Source organism: Erpetoichthys calabaricus, chromosome 10, assembly GCF_900747795.2.
Source record: "Erpetoichthys calabaricus chromosome 10, fErpCal1.3, whole genome shotgun sequence".
Classification (NCBI taxonomy): Eukaryota; Metazoa; Chordata; class Cladistia; order Polypteriformes; family Polypteridae; genus Erpetoichthys; species Erpetoichthys calabaricus.
The window spans coordinates 156,183,488-156,202,424 of record NC_041403.2 but is presented as its reverse complement, the minus strand read 5'-3'; the positions used below and the strand labels follow the sequence as shown (position 1 = coordinate 156,202,424).

General features: G+C 40.5%; 1 protein-coding gene across 3 annotated transcripts in view; it reads left to right on the top strand.

Annotated features, from left to right (window-relative positions):
- Window positions 1-18,937, top strand: part of lrrc7 (leucine rich repeat containing 7) — a 542,484-nt gene that overhangs the window by 507,347 nt on the left and 16,200 nt on the right. For 2 of the 3 annotated variants that reach the window (XM_051932506.1, XM_051932505.1), the window contains one exon: window positions 684-2,373. In XM_051932506.1, coding sequence (XP_051788466.1) covers window positions 684-2,373 — 1,690 coding nt within the window. Of the gene's footprint in view, window positions 1-683; window positions 2,374-4,250; window positions 4,404-15,088; window positions 15,209-18,937 lie in introns of all 3 variants that reach the window. The other variant, XM_051932508.1, reaches the window with a different exon arrangement.

The window sequence follows — 18,937 nt, the reverse complement described above, 5'->3', positions numbered from 1 at the left end:
AACAGCAGAAATCGATTCCTAATGAAGAAAATGGCAGGAAGGAAAACCTGCAGCCACTGTGGTTCTCCCGGATCAGAGTTGGACACCCCTGGTCGAAAAGCTCCTCTAACCTGGGTTAGACTCCCAGCCTGATCAATGGCCGTGTGAATGTTCTTCCTATGGTCACATTGTTTTTTTTTCTGGGTATTCTGGTTTTATTCTGCATCTCAAAGATGTGCAGGTTACATTAACTGGTGTCTCTAAAATATTTCAGTAAAATGTCTCAGGGTGTTATTTTGAATGCGTATGTTGAGCAAAGTTCTGCCATTTTTCCATGGTGAGAATCTGATACTGTATGCACCCAAAGCTGCAGAGACAGACTTCAGACCTTGCAACATGGGCTTGGAAAATTGATGAAATGAAAGGATTGGTGGAGCAATGGACAATGTTTTTTAACACACTTCAGACTAATACATTTTGTATGGAACTGTAATGTAAACCTGCGGTGGGCTGGCGCCCTGCCCGGGGTTTGTTCCTGCCTTGCGCCCTGTGTTGACTGTGTTAGGGTATAACGGGTTGGACAATGACTGACTGACTGACTGACTGACTGTATTGTAAACCCTTGGTCCCGTATTGGAATGAGCAGATTCAAAATAAGCTCCAAACAAGTTTTCATTTTTATTATTGTTATTTTTTTTGTGCAGGTTGTCTCAGTCTTTTCCTCAGCCAATTGAATCAAAGCCATTGCTGAGCCAGAGAGAGTCAGCCCCTTCTGGGACTCTGCAGCAGAGAAATGAGAGGTGCCCACTTGGAGAAACATTTGAGAGCTGGAATGAAAGTACCCAATACGACAACACAGGTTTTGTTTCTGAGGAGCCTCCAATGGAAAATCCAAGCGGAACTCCTGCTGTTGCCCCCAAACCGAGAAGTTCTTCTGGTCAAGCACGTAGACCCCTATTGAGGCAAGATAGGATAGTCGGGGTTCCACTTGAGCTGGATCAGCCCTCGCACACATTCCACAGTGTTCGAAACACACCCGAGACTGAAGTGCCTCCTGCTAACCCCTGGCAGAACTGGACACGGACACCCAGCCCCTTTGAAGACAGGACAGCATTTCCTTCAAAATTAGAAAACTCCCCTACCAGCAGCCCTGCTCCAGAAAGGAAGGACTTTGAGCCTGACATTACCGAGCTTTCTGGCACGTTCCCCTCCACAGGGGCCTGGGGCTTTCTCGAATCCAGGGAGGCCGGAGCTAGTCATTCTCATTCCAATGTTTTCACACGTGTCCACTGCAGGCAAGACCCTGCTAAAGGTGCTATAGTCATCAGTAAAAGCACAGAGAGGTTGTCTCCCATGATAAAGGAGGTGAAAGCCAAGTTCAAAAAATCTCAGAGTATTGATGAGATTGATATTGGCTCCTATAAGGTGTATAGCATCCCCCTTGAAAACTACAGCTCTAGTATAGACAACCAAGGTAGCATGGACAAAGCAGAGTCCCTTCCGCCCCAAGAACAAAGTATGTCGCGCAGCCTGTCGGCCCCCATGCTTGATGAAGATTTAGAAGGCTTTGCCACAAGCAAAAGCACCCAGCAGCAAAAATCATCTGTGCCCAAAAAGGTTTACCACTTCGATCAAAGTTTTAATCCTCAAGGAGCTGTGGAAGTGAAGACAGAAAGGAGGATACCTTCTACGTTTGCCACCAATGCAGACTATGTCAGCCCTCAGAACAAAAATATTCCAAAGGAGATTGTCAGTCCAAGAGGATACAGGTGTTATCCTCCAATGGAGCACATGTTCTCCTTCTCCCAGCCTTCAGTGAATGAGGACTCCATCAGCCATCCCTTCCCAGCTCCTAGGTCAAGGCCCGGGTTCCTCAGGAGAGCAGATTCCTTAGTCAGTTCAACTGAAATGGCACTCTTCAGGAGGGTAGCGGAAGCTCATGAGCTGTCACTAGGTGACCGTTACAATAGGCCCCACATGAAGGGGGTTTTGGAGCACCAGAACAGTTTGTCCTCCATGGCTGAATCGCAGTTCCACAAAAGGAATGGTCGTTATGATGATGAGTACTCTTCGTATCAGGAGATTAAAATGTCCAACCCAGTGAGCTTCCCCATAAAAACTCTAACTCAACGTAGGCCTTTGTCAGCTCGAAGCTACAGCACAGAAAGCTATGGGGCATCTCAGGCAAGACCAGTTTCTGCTAGGCCGACCATGGCTGCCCTCCTGGAGAAAGTGCCATCGGATTTCAATCTCAGTACCTGCACCGAAAAAATGCTAGACAATGAGTTGAAGACACGGCCCGTGCAACTGAAAGGAGACGAGACTTCCTCAAAGATGCCAGTTGATTGGAGACAACAGCTGCTCAGGCATATAGAAGCAAAAAGATTAGATCGGGTATGACTAATACTGCTTAATAATGAATTATTTTCAATTTGTGTTAACCACAACCTAAAGGTAATGTTATGTATTTTTGGAATTTGTTAGTTTGTCTGTAATACGGCATTGACTTCTAACAAAGGTAAAGTGTGATGTTCAGAATACAGAATCGCTTTACGTCCATAGGATGAGTGACTTCACCATGAGCCACAGTTGGGTCAATCGTGAGTGTGCCACTTGCAATGAAATAACATTTCAATCTCTTGTGCAAGAATTTATACGGCTTGGTAATATCATACCATCATAAGACCTTGTTGTAGTATTTTTTTAACACGCCTAATATGACCAATATTTCATATTTTCCTTTATGTGTCACAAAAGTAATCACTCACTTTACAATATCCAAAGATAACTCTAATTGATCGTGTGGCATATTGGGGCCACAAACTCTTGACACAACTTTATCAGCACAGTTTTGGTCCAAACATAATCGTTTAATTTACAAATACCTTTCATAGGATTGTTACTTTTCTCCTCCTTTTCTCCCAGAGGATGGTCACTCGACTCCTCTCCAGGCACTGACTCCCCTTGTGAGTAGAGGTGGTCCCTTTTATACTGGACCCAGCAGACCTTCCGATGTCTGGACACCACAAGTAGGAGGTACTCCTGGGTCAAGGTGGCACTTCTGAGATGTAGGGACAGCTCCTTCCTGCAGCTCCTCCTGGTGGCCCCCATTGGACCCAGCAGGGCAGTCCCAGTGGACTGCAATTCCCAGCATGCTATGCAGCCATATATATGGCCCAGGAATGCAGCCACCCAGTGTGTTGGGGGAGCATGCACTTTTGAGATAGTATCTTCCCCTGTCCATCCACTATCCCTGCCAAATAAGCATTTGGGGAGACCATCCCGGATAAAACACCAGTCTGTCCCAGACGCTCCTTACAGCATATAAATTAAGAATTAGGTGAATATCTACATTACTTGAGTCAAATTTTTATGTTAGCGTTTTTACATAAAACAATGATATTGATCCTGGGGCCTGCACTGCAACACAGTGGCTGTTCTGCTGCCTTGCAATAAGGAGACCAGAGTCTGCTTTCCAAATCCTCCCTGCGTGAAGTCTGCATGTTCTCTCTGCATCTGCGTGGGTTTCTTCCATCTACTCTGGTTTTCTCCTAACGCTGTCCAAAAGACATGCAGGTGAAGTGCTAAATTGGCCCTAGTGTGTGTTTGGTGTGTGGGTGTGCGTGATTACCCTGCAATGGGCTGGCGCCCTGTCCAAGTTTGTTCCTGCATTGAGCCCTATGCTGCTGGGCTCCAGCAGACCCCCGTGACCCTGGTCTGGATTTAGTGAGTTAGAAAATGACATAACATATCAGTCTTTGGCAAACTTTTGCTCACCAATTTATGTAAACAAAAAGAAACCGTGATAGCAAATCCATTCAGGTTACTTGCAATAAGCAGAATAGTAAAGGAGAACTGAAATTAAAGCATACGTTCCTGTTCACTACATGTACTATAATACACCCACCATCACCGGAAAACAGCAAATTAAACCACATTCTCAGAAAGAGCAGAATTAGTACAGAATGTCTCAAGAACGAAAATGAAGGGAGAAAAAGCTTTAAAAATAACTCTTCTTTTGACTGCTTTAATTTTTATTGTTGCTATAGTGAAGTTCGTGTTCATTTTTAGTTTTTTTTTTCTTTAATATACTGTATTATGCATGTATTTGCCTTTGTCATTTTGGTTCTTAAATGCTTCTTTGACTCATTTTCTTTTTAAAAATCCAAGCATCTGGCTGTTTTATATATGTAATGTGTTGTCTTAGTTGTATTGTCATGTATTATGTTTTGCTTTCATTCAATTCTGTCAAAATGTTGTTTCTTAATCAGATTGGTGTGCATAAGCACAACACAGTTAATCTTGACATGCTGTACTCTGGACAATATTCTGCAGTGCATGCAAGCAAAAGAAGCATGAGCATAAATAGTAATGCTAAATTAAGGCTTGGAAACCAGCAGACACAATGGCTATCCTATCAAAGAGTGAGTATGAAATTAGAAACCTTCTAAATATATAAGCACACGCACATATGAAATATACGCTTGCATATATACGTAGAGGGAGAAAGAAACACATGACATGGACAGAAATTAAATAAATACATATATGTATTATGAACTTTCTCTCTCTCTCTCTCTCTATATATATATATATATATATATATATATATATATATATATATATATATATATATATATATATATATATATATATATATATATATATATATATATATATATATATATATATATATATATATATATATATAGAGCCCGGCAGCACGGTGGCGCAGTGGGTAGCGCTGCTGCCTCGCAGTTGGGAGACCTAGGGACCTGGGTTCACTTCCCGGGTCCTCCCTGCGTGGAGTTTGCATGTTCTCCCCGTGTCTGCGTGGGTTTCCTCCGGGCGCTCCGGTTTCCTCCCACAGTCCAAAGACATGCAGGTTAGGTGGATTGGCGATTCTAAATTGGCCCTAGTGTGTGCTTGGTGTGTGGATGTGTTTGTGTGTGTCCTGCGGTGGGTTGGCACCCTGCCCAGGATTGGTTCCCTGCCTTGTGCCCTGTGTTGGCTGGGATTGGCTCCAGCAGACCCCCGTGACCCTGTGTTCGGATTCAGCGGGTTGGAAAATGGATGGATGGATGGATATAGAGCCCAGAATGAGGGCGAAACACGTGTCGTGTACTCTTTGCATTTATTTGACAGTAAACTATTGCAACCATTCTATGATCTGCTCTTCACAAACTGAGGGCACCGTGGCGGATGTTAGCAGATTGCTGGCCAACCACAAAGCGTTACCTGGTAGGTAACCACCCACACTAACAGATTGTGACACAGACTTCGAATGCCGTGAATATATATATATATATATATATATATATATATATATATATATATATATATATATATATATATATATATATATATATATATATATATATATATATATATACAAGGTGAGATACAAAAATAACCGGATTGGAAAACAAATATATTTATTGATGAATTACAGCATTCTAAACATTGTCACCTTCTATATACTCCCCCTCCTGATCTCTACACCGCTCCATACGTGTCGTCCATTGATTGAATCAGTGCTGGAAGATTTCTTGCTTGAGGCTCTTCAACAGGCTTGTCGTTTCTGTCTGCGCTTCATCCATTGAAGGAAAATGTGTTCCCTTCAGGTCACTTTGATTTTCTGGAACAAATAAAAATCACAGGCAGCTAAATCATGCGACTAGGGAGGATGATCAAGGAAAGGAATGTTTTTGTGAGTCAAAAACTGCTTTATTGAAAAAAGAGAAAATTCACGAATAATGTGATGTTGATTCGCTGTTTGATTTTTTTCACCCAACATTATTGCGGCAATTGGTGTAGTGATTTTTGAGCAACTACTGACTGGGCTATTCACAGGATATACATAGCCAGTCAGTAGTACTGTGCAAAAGATTTAGGCAGGTGTAAAAAAATACTGTAAACAAAGAATGCTTTCAGAAATATAAATAATGATTGTTTATTGTTATCAATTTACAAAATGCAAAGTGAGCGAACAAAAGAAAAATCTAAATCCAATCAATATTTGGTGTTACTAACTTTTGCCTTCAAACCAGCATCAATTCTTATAGGTCCACTTGCACAAAGTCAGGGATTTTGTAGGATTCTAGTCAGGTGTCTGATCAACCAATTCTACCAAACAGGTGCTAATGATCATCAATGTCACACGTAGGTTGAAACACAGTCATCAACTGAAACAGAAACAGCTGTGTAGGAGGCTTAAAACTGGGTGAGGAACAGCCAAACTCTGCTACCAAGGTGAGGTTGTGGAAGACAGTTTCATGTCATGGCAAGATTGAGCACAGCAACAAGACACAAGGTAGTTCTACTGCATCAGCAAGGTCTCTCCCAGACAAAGATTTCAAAGCAGACTGGGGTTTCAAGATGTGCTGTTCAAGCTCTTTTGAAGAAGCACAAAGAAACGGGCAACGTTGAGGATCGTAGACGCAGTGGTCAGCCAAGGAAACTTAGTGCAGCAGATGAAAGACACATCAAGCTTATTACATTTCGAAATCATAAGATGTCCAACAGTGCCATCAGCTCAGAACTGGCAGAAACCAGTGGGACCCAGGTACACCCATCTACTGTCTGGAGAAGTCTGCCCAGAAGTGGAAGAGTTGCAGCCAAAAAGCCATACCTCCGACATGGAAACAAGGCCAAGTGACTCAAGTATGCATGAAAACATAGGAACTGGGGTGCAGAAAAATGGCAGCAGGTGCTCTGGACTAAGGAGCCAAAATTTGAAATATTTGGCTGTAGCAGAAGGCAGTTTGTTCATTGAAAGGCTGAAGAGCGGTACAATAATGAGTGTCTGCAGGCAACAGTAAAGCATGGTGGAGGTTCCTTGAACGTTTGGGGCTGCATTTCAGCAAATGGAGTTGGATTAATGGTGTTCTCAATGCTGAGAAATACAGGCAGATACTTATCCATCTTGCAATACCATCAGGGAGGCGTAAGATTGGCCCCAAATTTATTCTGCAGCAGAACAACGACCCCAAACATACAGCCAAAGTCATTAAGAACTATCTTCAGCGTAAAGAAGAATGAGAAGTCCTGGAAGTGATGGTATGGCCCCCACAGAGCCCTGATCTCAACATCATCGAGTGTGTCTGGGATTACATGAAGAGACAGAAGGATGTGAGGAAGCCTACATCCACAGAAGATCTGTGGTTAGTTCTCCAAGATGTTTGGAACAACCTACTAGCCAAGTTCCTTCAAAAACAGGTGTACCTAGAAGAATTGATGCTGTTTTGAAGGCAAAGGGTGGTCACACCAAATATTGATTTGATTTAGATTTAAATAATTAAAAAAATAAATGATTAACACTTCCATTTTTGAAAGCATTCTTTGTTTACAGCATTTTTCACACCTGCCTAAACCTTTTGCACAGTACTGTATATATATTTGTATATGCTATATATTTATATATACCATATAGTACAGTGCATTTACATGCTCATTAAGTGTACAGTTTATATATAAGTACAGTTGTGCTTGAAATTTTGTGAACCCTTTAGAATTTTCTATATTTCTGCATAAATATGACCTAAAACATCATCAGATTTTCACTCAAGTCCTAAAAGTAGATAAAGAGAAACCAGTTAAACAAATGAGACAACAATATTATACTTGGTCATTTATTAATTAAGGAAAATTATGGAATATTACATATTTGTGAGTGGCAAAAGTATGTGAGCCTTTGCTTTCAGTATCTGGTGTGACCCCCCTTTGCAGCAATAACTGCAACTAAACGTTCCCGGTAACTGTTGATCAGTCCTGCACACCGGCTTGGAGGAATTTTCGCCCATTCCTCCGTACAGAACAGCTTCAACTCTGGGATGTTGGTGGGTTTCCTCACATTAACTGCTAACTTCAGGTAATTCACCAACATTTCGATTGGATTCAGGTCAGGACTTTGACTTGGCCATTCCAAAACATTAACTTTATTCTTCTTTAACCATACTTTGGTAGAAGGACTTGTGTGCTTAGGGTCGTTGTCTTGCTGCATGACCCACCTTCTCTTGAGATTCAGTTCATGGACAGATGTCCTGACATTTTCCTTTAGAATTCTTTGATGTAATTCAGAATTCATTGTTCCATCAATGAAGACAAGCCGTCCTGGCCCAGATGCAGCAAAACAGGCCCAAACCATGATACTACCACCACCATGTTTCACAGATGGGATAAGGTTCTTATGCTGGAATGCAGTGTTTTCCTTTCTCCAAACATAACGCTTTTAATGTAAACCAAAATGTTCTATTTTGGTCTCATCTGTCCACAAAACATTCTTCCAATAGCCTTCTGGTTTGTCCACGTGATCTTTAGCAAACTGCAGATGAGCAGAAATGTTTTTTTGGAGAGCAGTGGCTTTCTCCGTGCAACCCTGTCATGCACACTATTGTTGTTCAGTGTTCTCCTGATGGTGGATTTATGAACATGAACATTAGCCAATGTGAGAGAGGCTTTCAGTTGCTTAGAAGTTACCCTGGGGTCCTTTGTGACCTCGCCGACTATTACACGCCTTGCTCTTGGAGTGATCTTTGTGGGTCGACCACTCCTTGGGAGTGTAACAATGGTCTTGAATTTCCTCCATTTGTACACAATCTGTCTGACTGTGGATTGGTGGAGTCCAAACTCTTTAGAGATGGTTTTGTAACCTTTTCCAGCCTGATGAGCATCAACAACTCTTTTTCTGAGGTCCTCAGAAATCTCCGTTTTTCATGCCATGATACACTTCCACAAACGTGTTGTGAAGAGCAGACTTTGATAGACCCCTGTTCTTTAAATAACACCGGGTGCCCACTCACACCTGATTGTCATCCCATTGATTGAAAACACCGGACTTGAATTTCACCTTCAAACTAACTGCTAATCCTAGAGGTTCACATACTTTTGCCACTCACAAATATGTAATATTCGATCATTTTCCTTAATAAATAAATGACCAAGTATAATATTTTTGTCTCATTTGTTTAACTGGTTTCTCTTTATCTACTTTTAGGACTTGAGTGAAAATCTGATGATGTTTTAGGTCATATTTATGAACAAATACAGAAAATTCTAAAGGGTTCACAAACTTTCAAGCACAACTGTATGCAGTACTATACAGTATATATAAAAATTTGTATATGCTATATATTTACATACACTGTATAGTACTGTATATTTATATGTTCATTAAGTATACAGTTTATATAAATATACAAAAAAACAGAAATAATATATATGAATTACATGTAAGTTGTATATGCTGTAGAGTGTGTGTGTATATATATTTGAAGACATTAACATTTCAATACAGCGGGTCCAGCCATTACAAGTCTTGATATTAGAGTGAATTCCTTTCAGGTGTCGAGTTTAAATCAGCAGACGTATTGCTGTTGGTATAAAGGAGACCCCCGTAGTGTTTCTTGACAAGCTTCTGCAAAATGACATGCTGGCTGAAAGTCCTCAGTGTTAGTGTTTCACAGAGAGGATGTGCAGCATTGTTCATAATGGCATTCAGTTTGGTTTTAATTCTCTCCTTCTCTACAACCTCCAGGGGGTCCAGAGAGTGTCCCATAACTGAGCCTGCCCTTTTAATTAACTTGTTGTTTTGGTGGGCCTCTCTTAAAGTGATGTTACCAGCCCAGCACACCACAACCTAGAAAACTTCACTGGCCATCATCACAGATTTGTAGAAGTCACAGTATGTGAAGGATGTCACTTCCCACATTAAATGAATGGAGTCTCCAAAGAAAAAAAGAACCTGCTCTACCCTGTCTTACATAGCTCCTCTGTGTTCCGAGACCAGTCAAATCTGTCATTGATGCGGACCCCCAAGAACCTGTAGGAGTGGTCTACCTTTACATCAACTCCCTGAATAGTGACTGGACATATCAGCTCTTTAGAGTGGTGAAAGTCAATAAACAGTTCCTTGGTTTTGGTCACGTTGAGTTTCAGACAATTCCCAAAGTTCTCCCCCTGACTCCTCTCCTCTGTCTCATCCCCTTATCAACACACCCTGTAAGTGCAGAATCATCTGAGAACTTCTGTATATCAATATAAATATGAAATGCATTTTAAAGGGGTCTAGGAGAAAACTAACAGTCATTGTGTCGCGTATGTAATATGTTTTGAATAAGCAGGCCACTTTAAAAGGCAAGTTTGACACCCCTGCTGCAGATTGTTTTTTAGTGATTGAAGCGTTTGTTGTGGCTATTTATTATTATTTTCATTCACCTTGCATGTTCACAGGAAGTTTTTTTTGAGGCCCCCCTATTCTAGGGCACCTGTTAAATTGTTTTGGATTCTGACTTTTATGGATGTTGGACTTCTACTACATAGTGCAACTATTCATTTGGACACTGCAGATGTTTAAACTCAGCCACATTCCATAACATTTTTACCTGTGTTCTTTATTTGGTTACAGCATATTCAGTTATAATTTTGATTTTATACGTTTCATCATTGTCCTGTTATTTTTTTTTTGCTATTCACATGAGATGTTGTTACTAACATATTTGTATATGATATTGATGTATTCGTTACTTTCAGGTCAGAATTTTAATTCTAAATTCAGTCTTGATGCACAGATTTTACTCTTTCTTCTTCTTCTTCTTCTTCTTCTTCTTCCATTTTTAACTTTTTGATTTACTCAAAAAGGGGCGGAGTGGTGGCTCTGAGGCTGAGGATCTGTGCTGGTATCCAAAAGGTTGCCTGTTCGAATCCCCGCCACTGCCATAAGAGATCCTACTCTGCTGGGCCCTTGAGCAAGGCCCTTAACCTGTAATTGCTCCAGGGGCGCTGTACAATGGCTGACCCTGCGCTCTGACCCCAAGGGGTATGCGAAAATTAACAAATTCCTAATACAAGAAATTGTATAAGGCGAAATAAAAAACAAAAAAAAAAAATACTCTTAACTATAGTGCATTACCTAATGTAGCATCATATTATTATCTTGCATTTTTTTCTTACTAATGGATTTCCCTGAAGTTTCCCTGTTGTTCACCAATGAATGTTTTGTGAGAAATTATACTTTTGTTTTGTTTTATGTTATTTCATGTGAAAGATGTTCAAAAAGTTTCCGCACTTTTATATTTTTGTTGGAAACGGTGAAGGCGGGTGGAGTAGAAATTAGGCATTAAAAAGCTGATGCAACGCTAAGGAAATTGCATTGCACAGGAAGGTGACTAAGTAGACAAGTGATGTCATTTGTTTTTGAAATTCTTAATAAATAGAGTTTAAAAAAGTGCAGAAACTTTTTGAACGTCTCTCGTATATTCATGACATGTAGAGTGTGGAAGATCAGCCTGGCTACAGACAGACACCAGGACACACAATCTCCAAAAGCACACGCATTTATTTCTGTTCTTCTACTCACAACACAGTGCACCAAAACAGCCACAATAACTCTGTCCTTTTCTTTACTTTACTTTCTCTTCTTCTTCTGTCACCTCTACTCCTCTCCTCGCAAGCTTCATCCTCCTTCTCCTCCCGACTCCGGCTCCCCGAATGGAATGAGGCGGCCCCTTTTATAATGCACCCAGATGTGCTCCGTGATGACCTTCCTGCAGCACTTCCTGGTGTGGCGGAAGTGCTTCACGGACACCCAGAAGCCCTCCGGATTTACTTGGTTCCTGTTCCGGCAGCACTTCCTGGTGTGAAGGAAGTGGTGCAGTCCATGGTTCTGGAATCATCAGGGTGCCCCCTGGCAGTGGCCACAGGTCCCCACAGGGTTGAGCTTCCCACCTCCGTGTTTCCCATGCAGTCCCGGAGGGCTGCCCTCTTGCGTACCGCGGTAGGAAATGCCCCCTCTCCCAGTCCCCTGCTTCTCCAGGTCTCTTGGTGGGGCAAGGTCCCCGGCCATCTATCACAGTGGATATGCTCCAATTTGGCTTCTCATGAACAAACAATTGTTTTTTGTAGAAATACTTAAAACTCCTGTTTATATATTATTAATAGAAGAAAACAGCTCTAAGGTTCCTGAGTCAGCCCACCTCACCTTAACCGTATCAATGCCCAGTCTGCTAATGGACCTTATTTACACTGCATGACTATAGTTTAAATTCATGTCTAAATTTTTACCAAAACACACTGAATACACCAAAATTACTCAAGAAGAAACTGAGATAGATTGAATCAAACAAAAATTCTAGATTTGTGGTACTGAATGATTGGAGGCATGATACGTCTGCACATTTCCTGGCCATTAGGCGCGACTCGGTTTAACTCGTCTCCCGTCCACCATGTTGCTGTTGAAGGGACACTGGGACTTCTCTGAATGTGAATGTAATGTGTGTCCAAATACCCAGTAGAAAAGTACACAGCTTCATCATTCAGACATCAACATGGGAGGACTGTAACACACAACCTGTTAATAATTTCTGTCCCCACTTGAGTAATCATGTTTAATTTAGCTTATTTTGTGGGGTTTAAATTGCAATGAAAACGATTTATCATCACAGCTTCACCACCACATGCTGAAAATATGCAGAGTGTTCTGAAAATTAAATCAGACATTTTTTTCTTTCTTATTTTCATTTTGTTTTCCTGTTTTTGCCCCAAGGCAAACATTAACAGAGATTCATGTCATATGAGATTTTAAAATGGTAACCGGAATAGATAGATAGTGTGCCTTTCAAAAGTATTCAGCCCTTGGGAGTTTTCATAGTTTATTGTTATACAACATGACGTCCCAGTGGATGAAACCATTTAAACCACAGGTGTCAAACTCCAGGTCTGGAGGGCCGCAGTGGCTACAGGTTTTCATTCTAACCTTTTTCATAATAAGTGACCAGTTTTCACTGCTAATTAACTTCTTTTCTTTAGACCTGTTTTAAGGATTCAGTCCCCTGAATTGATTCTTTTCTTCATTAAATGACAGCCAAACAGAAATTAGATGTGAAACGAGCCAACAGATTATCAATTAAACTGGGGATTCAAACTCCAACCAATTTCACTCCAACCAGTTTCTTAATGAGATGCTGATTCTTGTTGTTAATTGAACCCGTCATTTAATTCCATGACTTATTGCTGCTCTCATTCTGCCACAGCAGACATTTCCAAAATTGTTGATCGTGTGTTTTACTAAGACCTTCACCCTTCTTTATTTTCAGCTATTGTGTGATGGGCACAGGTTACCTGGTCATGTGGCTGCTTGTTTTGTGTCTCATTATTGTTTGGCTGCTAATTAAGGACAAAGAAATAAGGGGTCCGAGTCACGTCAATTAAAACAAAGGCAAAAGAAGTTAATTAGCAGCAGAAACTGATCACTAATTAAGGAGATGGTTAGAATGATAACCTGCACCCACTGCGGCCCTCCAGGACTGGCGTTCGACACCCCTGATTTAAACTCAGCCCTATTGCTTTGGATTTGCAGGCTGGACTTTAAAAAAAAAAAGCAAAACTGTATAAAATCATTTATTTCCTCATTGCTATAATTAAAGTGCACCCTTAAAAATAAAGGTGCCACAGTGGTTTCTCAGAATGATGCCATAGGGGAAACATTTTTGGTTCCCTAAAGAACTAATCACGTGTAGCTTCCAAAAAGATCCTTTATTTATTTAGATCATGAATAGATAGTAGCAGATTTATAATAAGTAACATGCTGGTTAAGTTTGCAGATGATACCAAACTAGCGGGATTGGCTGATCATCTAGAATTTGTTGAATCATCACAAAGGGACTTGTGTAGCAGACAGGCTTTGACAGATTTGGGGTAGATTAAATTTAATGTTAGTAAATGTAAAGTATTAAATGTAAGAAGTAAAAATGTGAGGTTTCAATACACAATTGGAGGTCTGAAAATTAAAAGTCCATTTTATGCGAAGGATTTAGGAGTCCCAGTGGACTCGATACTATCAACTGCCAGACAGTGTTCAGAAGCCATTGAGAAGGCTAACAGTAATGTCAGGTTATATAGCGCCCTGATGTGTGGAGTACAAGTCTAAGGAGGTTCTGCTCAGTCTTTATAACACACTGGTGAGGCCTCATCTGGAGTCCTGTGTGCAGTTTTGGTCTCCAGGCGACAAAAAAGACATAGCATCACTAGAAAAGGTCCAGAGAAGAGCAACTAGGCTGATTCCCAGGCTACAGCAGATGAATTGTCAAGAAAGATTAAAAGAACTGAGGCTTTTCAGAGATTAAGAGAAGACATGATTGAAGTGTTTAAAAGACCGTGAGTCTAAAATAAGTTAAAAAAAGAACGAAGGGACACCGTAGGAAATTTGATGAGGGTAAGTACATAACTAATTCTGAAAGAGAAATGTCTGACCTTTATTTTGAGGGATAGAATATGAATATTGAGTGAAGGATGGTGCAGTCATAACCGGTTAAATCAAAGTATAAGAAAACAGACAAAAATAAGGCTGAGTTTAAAGGGTTAATCTGTTTTTTTGACCTGATCGACAGAAAATGACTTGTTAATGTCAAAGTGAAAACTAATCTCTGTAAAGCGGCCTAAATTATACACCATAAATTATAAAAGGAAACCACAAAATTATTGATCGCGTAAGTATTCACCCCATTCAAGTCAGTACTTAGAAGAAGAACCTCTGTCAGCCATGACAGGCTGCGAACACTGGTCTCTTTCTATCACATCATTCGTTTGGGTGAGAGTTTTTCATGTGCGACAGCCCACCTTACCTCTTGATCATGTGACAATACATTTTTGATTAAATTCAGATGTTTAGCTCCTCATAACTTTTCAGAGTATTAACAGTTGTAGACATTGTGGTGGCTCAGGATTTAATGCTTCCAACTCACACATGAAGCATCCTAGGTGAATCCCAAGGCGTGTTCACTCCATGATTACGAACATTTCTCGGCACCTTCTCTGCTTTTCCCACCACGTCACAAAAACGTATAGATCACGTTAATTAACAACTCTCAACTAGCCTGAGTGAATGTGTTGGTGGACCCGGTGAAAAATGAACTCTCCATCCACCGTTACTCCTGTATTGACCCCAAGTGCACCTGGGTATGTTCTGCCCCTCCCATGATCCTGAATTGGATTAAGTAGGTTTGAGAATATTATGTTGCGAAGTTATTAATATTTGCTTAAAACTAACGTGAAAGATTAGTAAACTTTTTCTCATGAGTAACCTTAGTATTTTAAAATACTTTTGCTTTACTAGACTCCGTCTCAGCAGAGTAGTGTTTTAGACAGTGGACAAGAAGACATGTCTCCAACCAGTCAGTGGGCTCCCTATTCTCTTGGTCGAAGAGATGTGCCACCAGAGAACATTATTAAAAAGGTATGTGAAAGAAAAGACATTACATATAACGAGACAATCTGTTAGATGCCATATCTTTAACTTTAACTATGGGGCTCTATTGGATGGAACTGGAAATAGAAGGTGCCAGGGTATCTTGGGAGTTTTCTTTCTAAATCAAATTTAACGCTCATCCACGAAACCATGGCCAGAGTCATTTGTGCAGTAGTTCTCCATCATATTGATCTATCTCCTTCCTTCATGATCATCACCTTTTCTAATAAAAAGAGAGGCAGCTTGCCTGTCTCCACTTTTGCCATCAAAACCCTAATAAATCATTTCACTGAAACTTTGTGTCTACGTTCATAAAGCCCTAAGACTAGGCACAGCTAGAAACATTAATGTCAAGGTTAATAATAATAATCATAAACAAAACTTTATTTAAAAAACAGGAGCTTCACAAACATTAAAGGCATTAAAGCAGCATCAAACACTCACAAGACCAGTATAGAACCATTGTACTAATACTCGGTAATGCGTCATTTTGTTCTCCAGAGAGCCTTGCTTTTTCATGGCATGGATTCCGCAAGGTGCTACACTAATTTACACTGGAGATGAACGAAAACACGTGAGCGTCAATTCGCATGGAGTTTTATAGAAATTCGTTTCACAGGCAATTTCGCAAATACAAAATGCAAAACTCATTTAAGACTTTTTAAGGGTTTTAAGGTTTTGTTTTATGTAGAAAACAAGAAATACTCCTCCCGAAAGTTTTGTTCACACTTTTGTGTTCTTTTCTGAAGCTACGTAAAACATGTAATCCATACCACGCCAGTAAAATGAATTCTACTTCGGCCTCTTGTTCATATCACCGCAGAGGAGTGCACAACGTTTTTTAAAAATATTTCTGACACACAGATACACTAAACACACCAGTGTGCACATCGCTTTATTTTCTTCACGTGAAAATCTCTCTACACGTGAACCTCCTTATCCTAGTTAAGGCTATGCAAACTTCCGGTGATTTTTATTTTCTTTCACTACAATTCTTTATTTGAATGCTAAGTGACAGACATATGCATGTGGAATTAATGCAAGAAAACGTTTCCAGACAGGAACTAAACACTTTTCTTCTTGTGTGAATTGCATGCGCTTTGCTGGATGGGAAATGCGACTTATATTGCGATTTTGAAGCAAAACCCTGAGTTCTGCTGCAAATTCAATTTTGTGGGAATCATTTCACTCACTAGTTCAAATCCATCCTTTCAACCATCGGCATGGTGTTTGCATGTTCTTCCCATATTCATTTGTCTTTTCCTCAGGCTTCCTCCCCAGCTTCTCCTACATCCCAAAGACACGCAGGTTAGCTGGATTGCCGACTCTAATCTGTCCCAATATGTGAGTGACTGAGAGCATTACATGATGGACTGCCACCTCACTCAGGGTTGGATCCTCAGTCAAACCTGATGTTGCCCATAAATTGAAATGTGCAGGCTAAGGAAATTGATGAATTTTGAATTCAAGATTGTACATTGAATCTACAACAATTCCAACTGAGTACATGACATCTGTCTCCGTAACAATGTGACCCAGAATTATAAGGCTTAAAATGCTTTCAGAAACTATTAAATTATAAAGTAAGGAATAGGGTGGGGCTTTGGTGTTTAACATTTTTCAAACTGTGTGGAGATTGATTTTCATATTCTGCAGATCATACTGAGTAAGATGATAACATTAATAGCCCAAATTGCAAAATGAAGAATGTCATGTGTTGTGTATGAAAATTGGGGATTAATCCAGTTTTTACAAGAGGGTAACCCTGTGGTATTCAACTCAGGTCCTGGAGGTCCACAGTGGTTGCAAATTTTCACTCCAACCCGTTTCGTAGTTGGAACCGGGCCTAGGAGATGATGAAACTTGGTATTTAATTACGTATGTGAATTGTTAGTGCTTTCATTCTTCCAAGACAAATCTTTATCACATTGTAGATTTTTTTTATTCTTTGAGAACCTGATTCAAATATTTTGTGGTTTAGAACAGATTTAATAATCTAACTAGGGGGCTTTGCCCCCTGCCTCCCACCACCCTGACCTGTACTACGCGTCTCTGTTGCTTGCGTATGTGGATTTCACTTTCACCAAACAACAAATCTTTTAATTCTCCTGGATACGCCTCTTCATTGGGAAGAAACACTACTTTACCCTGATGGCAACACGAATTAGACGATCTACAAGTCTTCGACTTAAAGTTTAAAGCCAAATAATATCTACATACTTCTGTCATATCACCTATGTCCATATATTCGATCTCTTTTTGATTTTACCTTTTCATCAATATCGCATTGAATTTTGATTCCATGTTTGGAATTACATTGTGACAACACAACGTATAACTGCCCATGAGTGAATATCGTTTCTTTCTCTCTACATAAACTGTGTCTGACAATAGCATTCACACAAATGAGAAGTGATTGAACCGTAAGCGTGGTTGTAAATGTTTTAGATGTGGGCGGGACGTTTCCAAATCTCTTTGCATAAAGTCTTGTCTCACGGGGCTTGAAATTTTCTCTCGTGGGATTTCACTTTCACCAAACAACAATTCTTTTAATTCTCGCGGATACGCCTCTTCATTGGGAAGAAACACTACTTTTCCCTGATGGCAACACGAATTAGACAATCTACAAGTCTCCGACTTAAAGTTTAAATCCGAACAATATATTCAATCTCTTTTCGCTGTTCCGTTATTTCACCGAGTAATAATTTCCATTTGTTTGCGCTAATGCGATTTTTACTATCATTTTTTCGAATTTCGTACTCACATTATCTACAACCTGTTCTGCATGTGTATCACGCCAACGTTTTTGAATTCTTTACGACGTCCTACTTTGTCATCTACCCTTTTTCTTTTATTTCCGGCTCTGGGCATGGTTAAATCTCTTGGCACAAAGTCGTCTTGCGGGATGTGAAAGTGTCTCTCTGATAAAATCACGTCTTGTCTCTCTTCCCAAGATTTTTTTATAATAATAGATAGATAATCATTTAAATTTATATAGCAGTTTTCTCAATGTGTTGTCGATACAGGGAGAACCCAGGACATGAACCCATGATCTACTTACTGCGATTTGTAGTCCTTGATCCTTTCCTTCTCGCTCATTTATTTCAAGACACTGTATTAATGCGGGCAGCATGGTGGCGCAGAGGTAGCGCTGCTGTCTCGCATGTGAGGAGTCCCTGGGTTTGCTTCCCGGGTCCTCCCTGCGAGGAGTTTGCATGTTCTCCCCATGTCTGCGTGGGTTTCCTCCGGGTGCTCCAGTTTCCTTCCACTGTCCAAAGACATGCAGGTTAGGTGCATTGGCGATCCTAAATTGTCCCTTGTGTGTGCTTGGTGTGTCCCTCCTGTGGTGGGCTGGTGCTCTGCCCGGGGTTTGTTTCCTGCCTTGCGCCCTGTGTTGGCTGGGATTGGCTCCAGCAGACCCCCGTGACCCTGTAGTTAGGATATAGTGGGTTGGATAATGAATGGATGGATGGATATATTAATGCAGATACTTCATGATGCAGGTAATGGACGCACGTTAGCTGGAGAGCTTTTGTCATTTGTACCTCATTCTTAACTGAATTCTGGTTAAGAGAACTGGCCACAATTAAATCTTAAATGTAGCAGTTTAAAACTAAAATAGACATGTAATGGCTCTGAACTGTAACAAACAAGGAAACTAAAACTAACCCCAAAAATATATATTGTAATAGTAGTAAATTAATATGTTTTAATAAA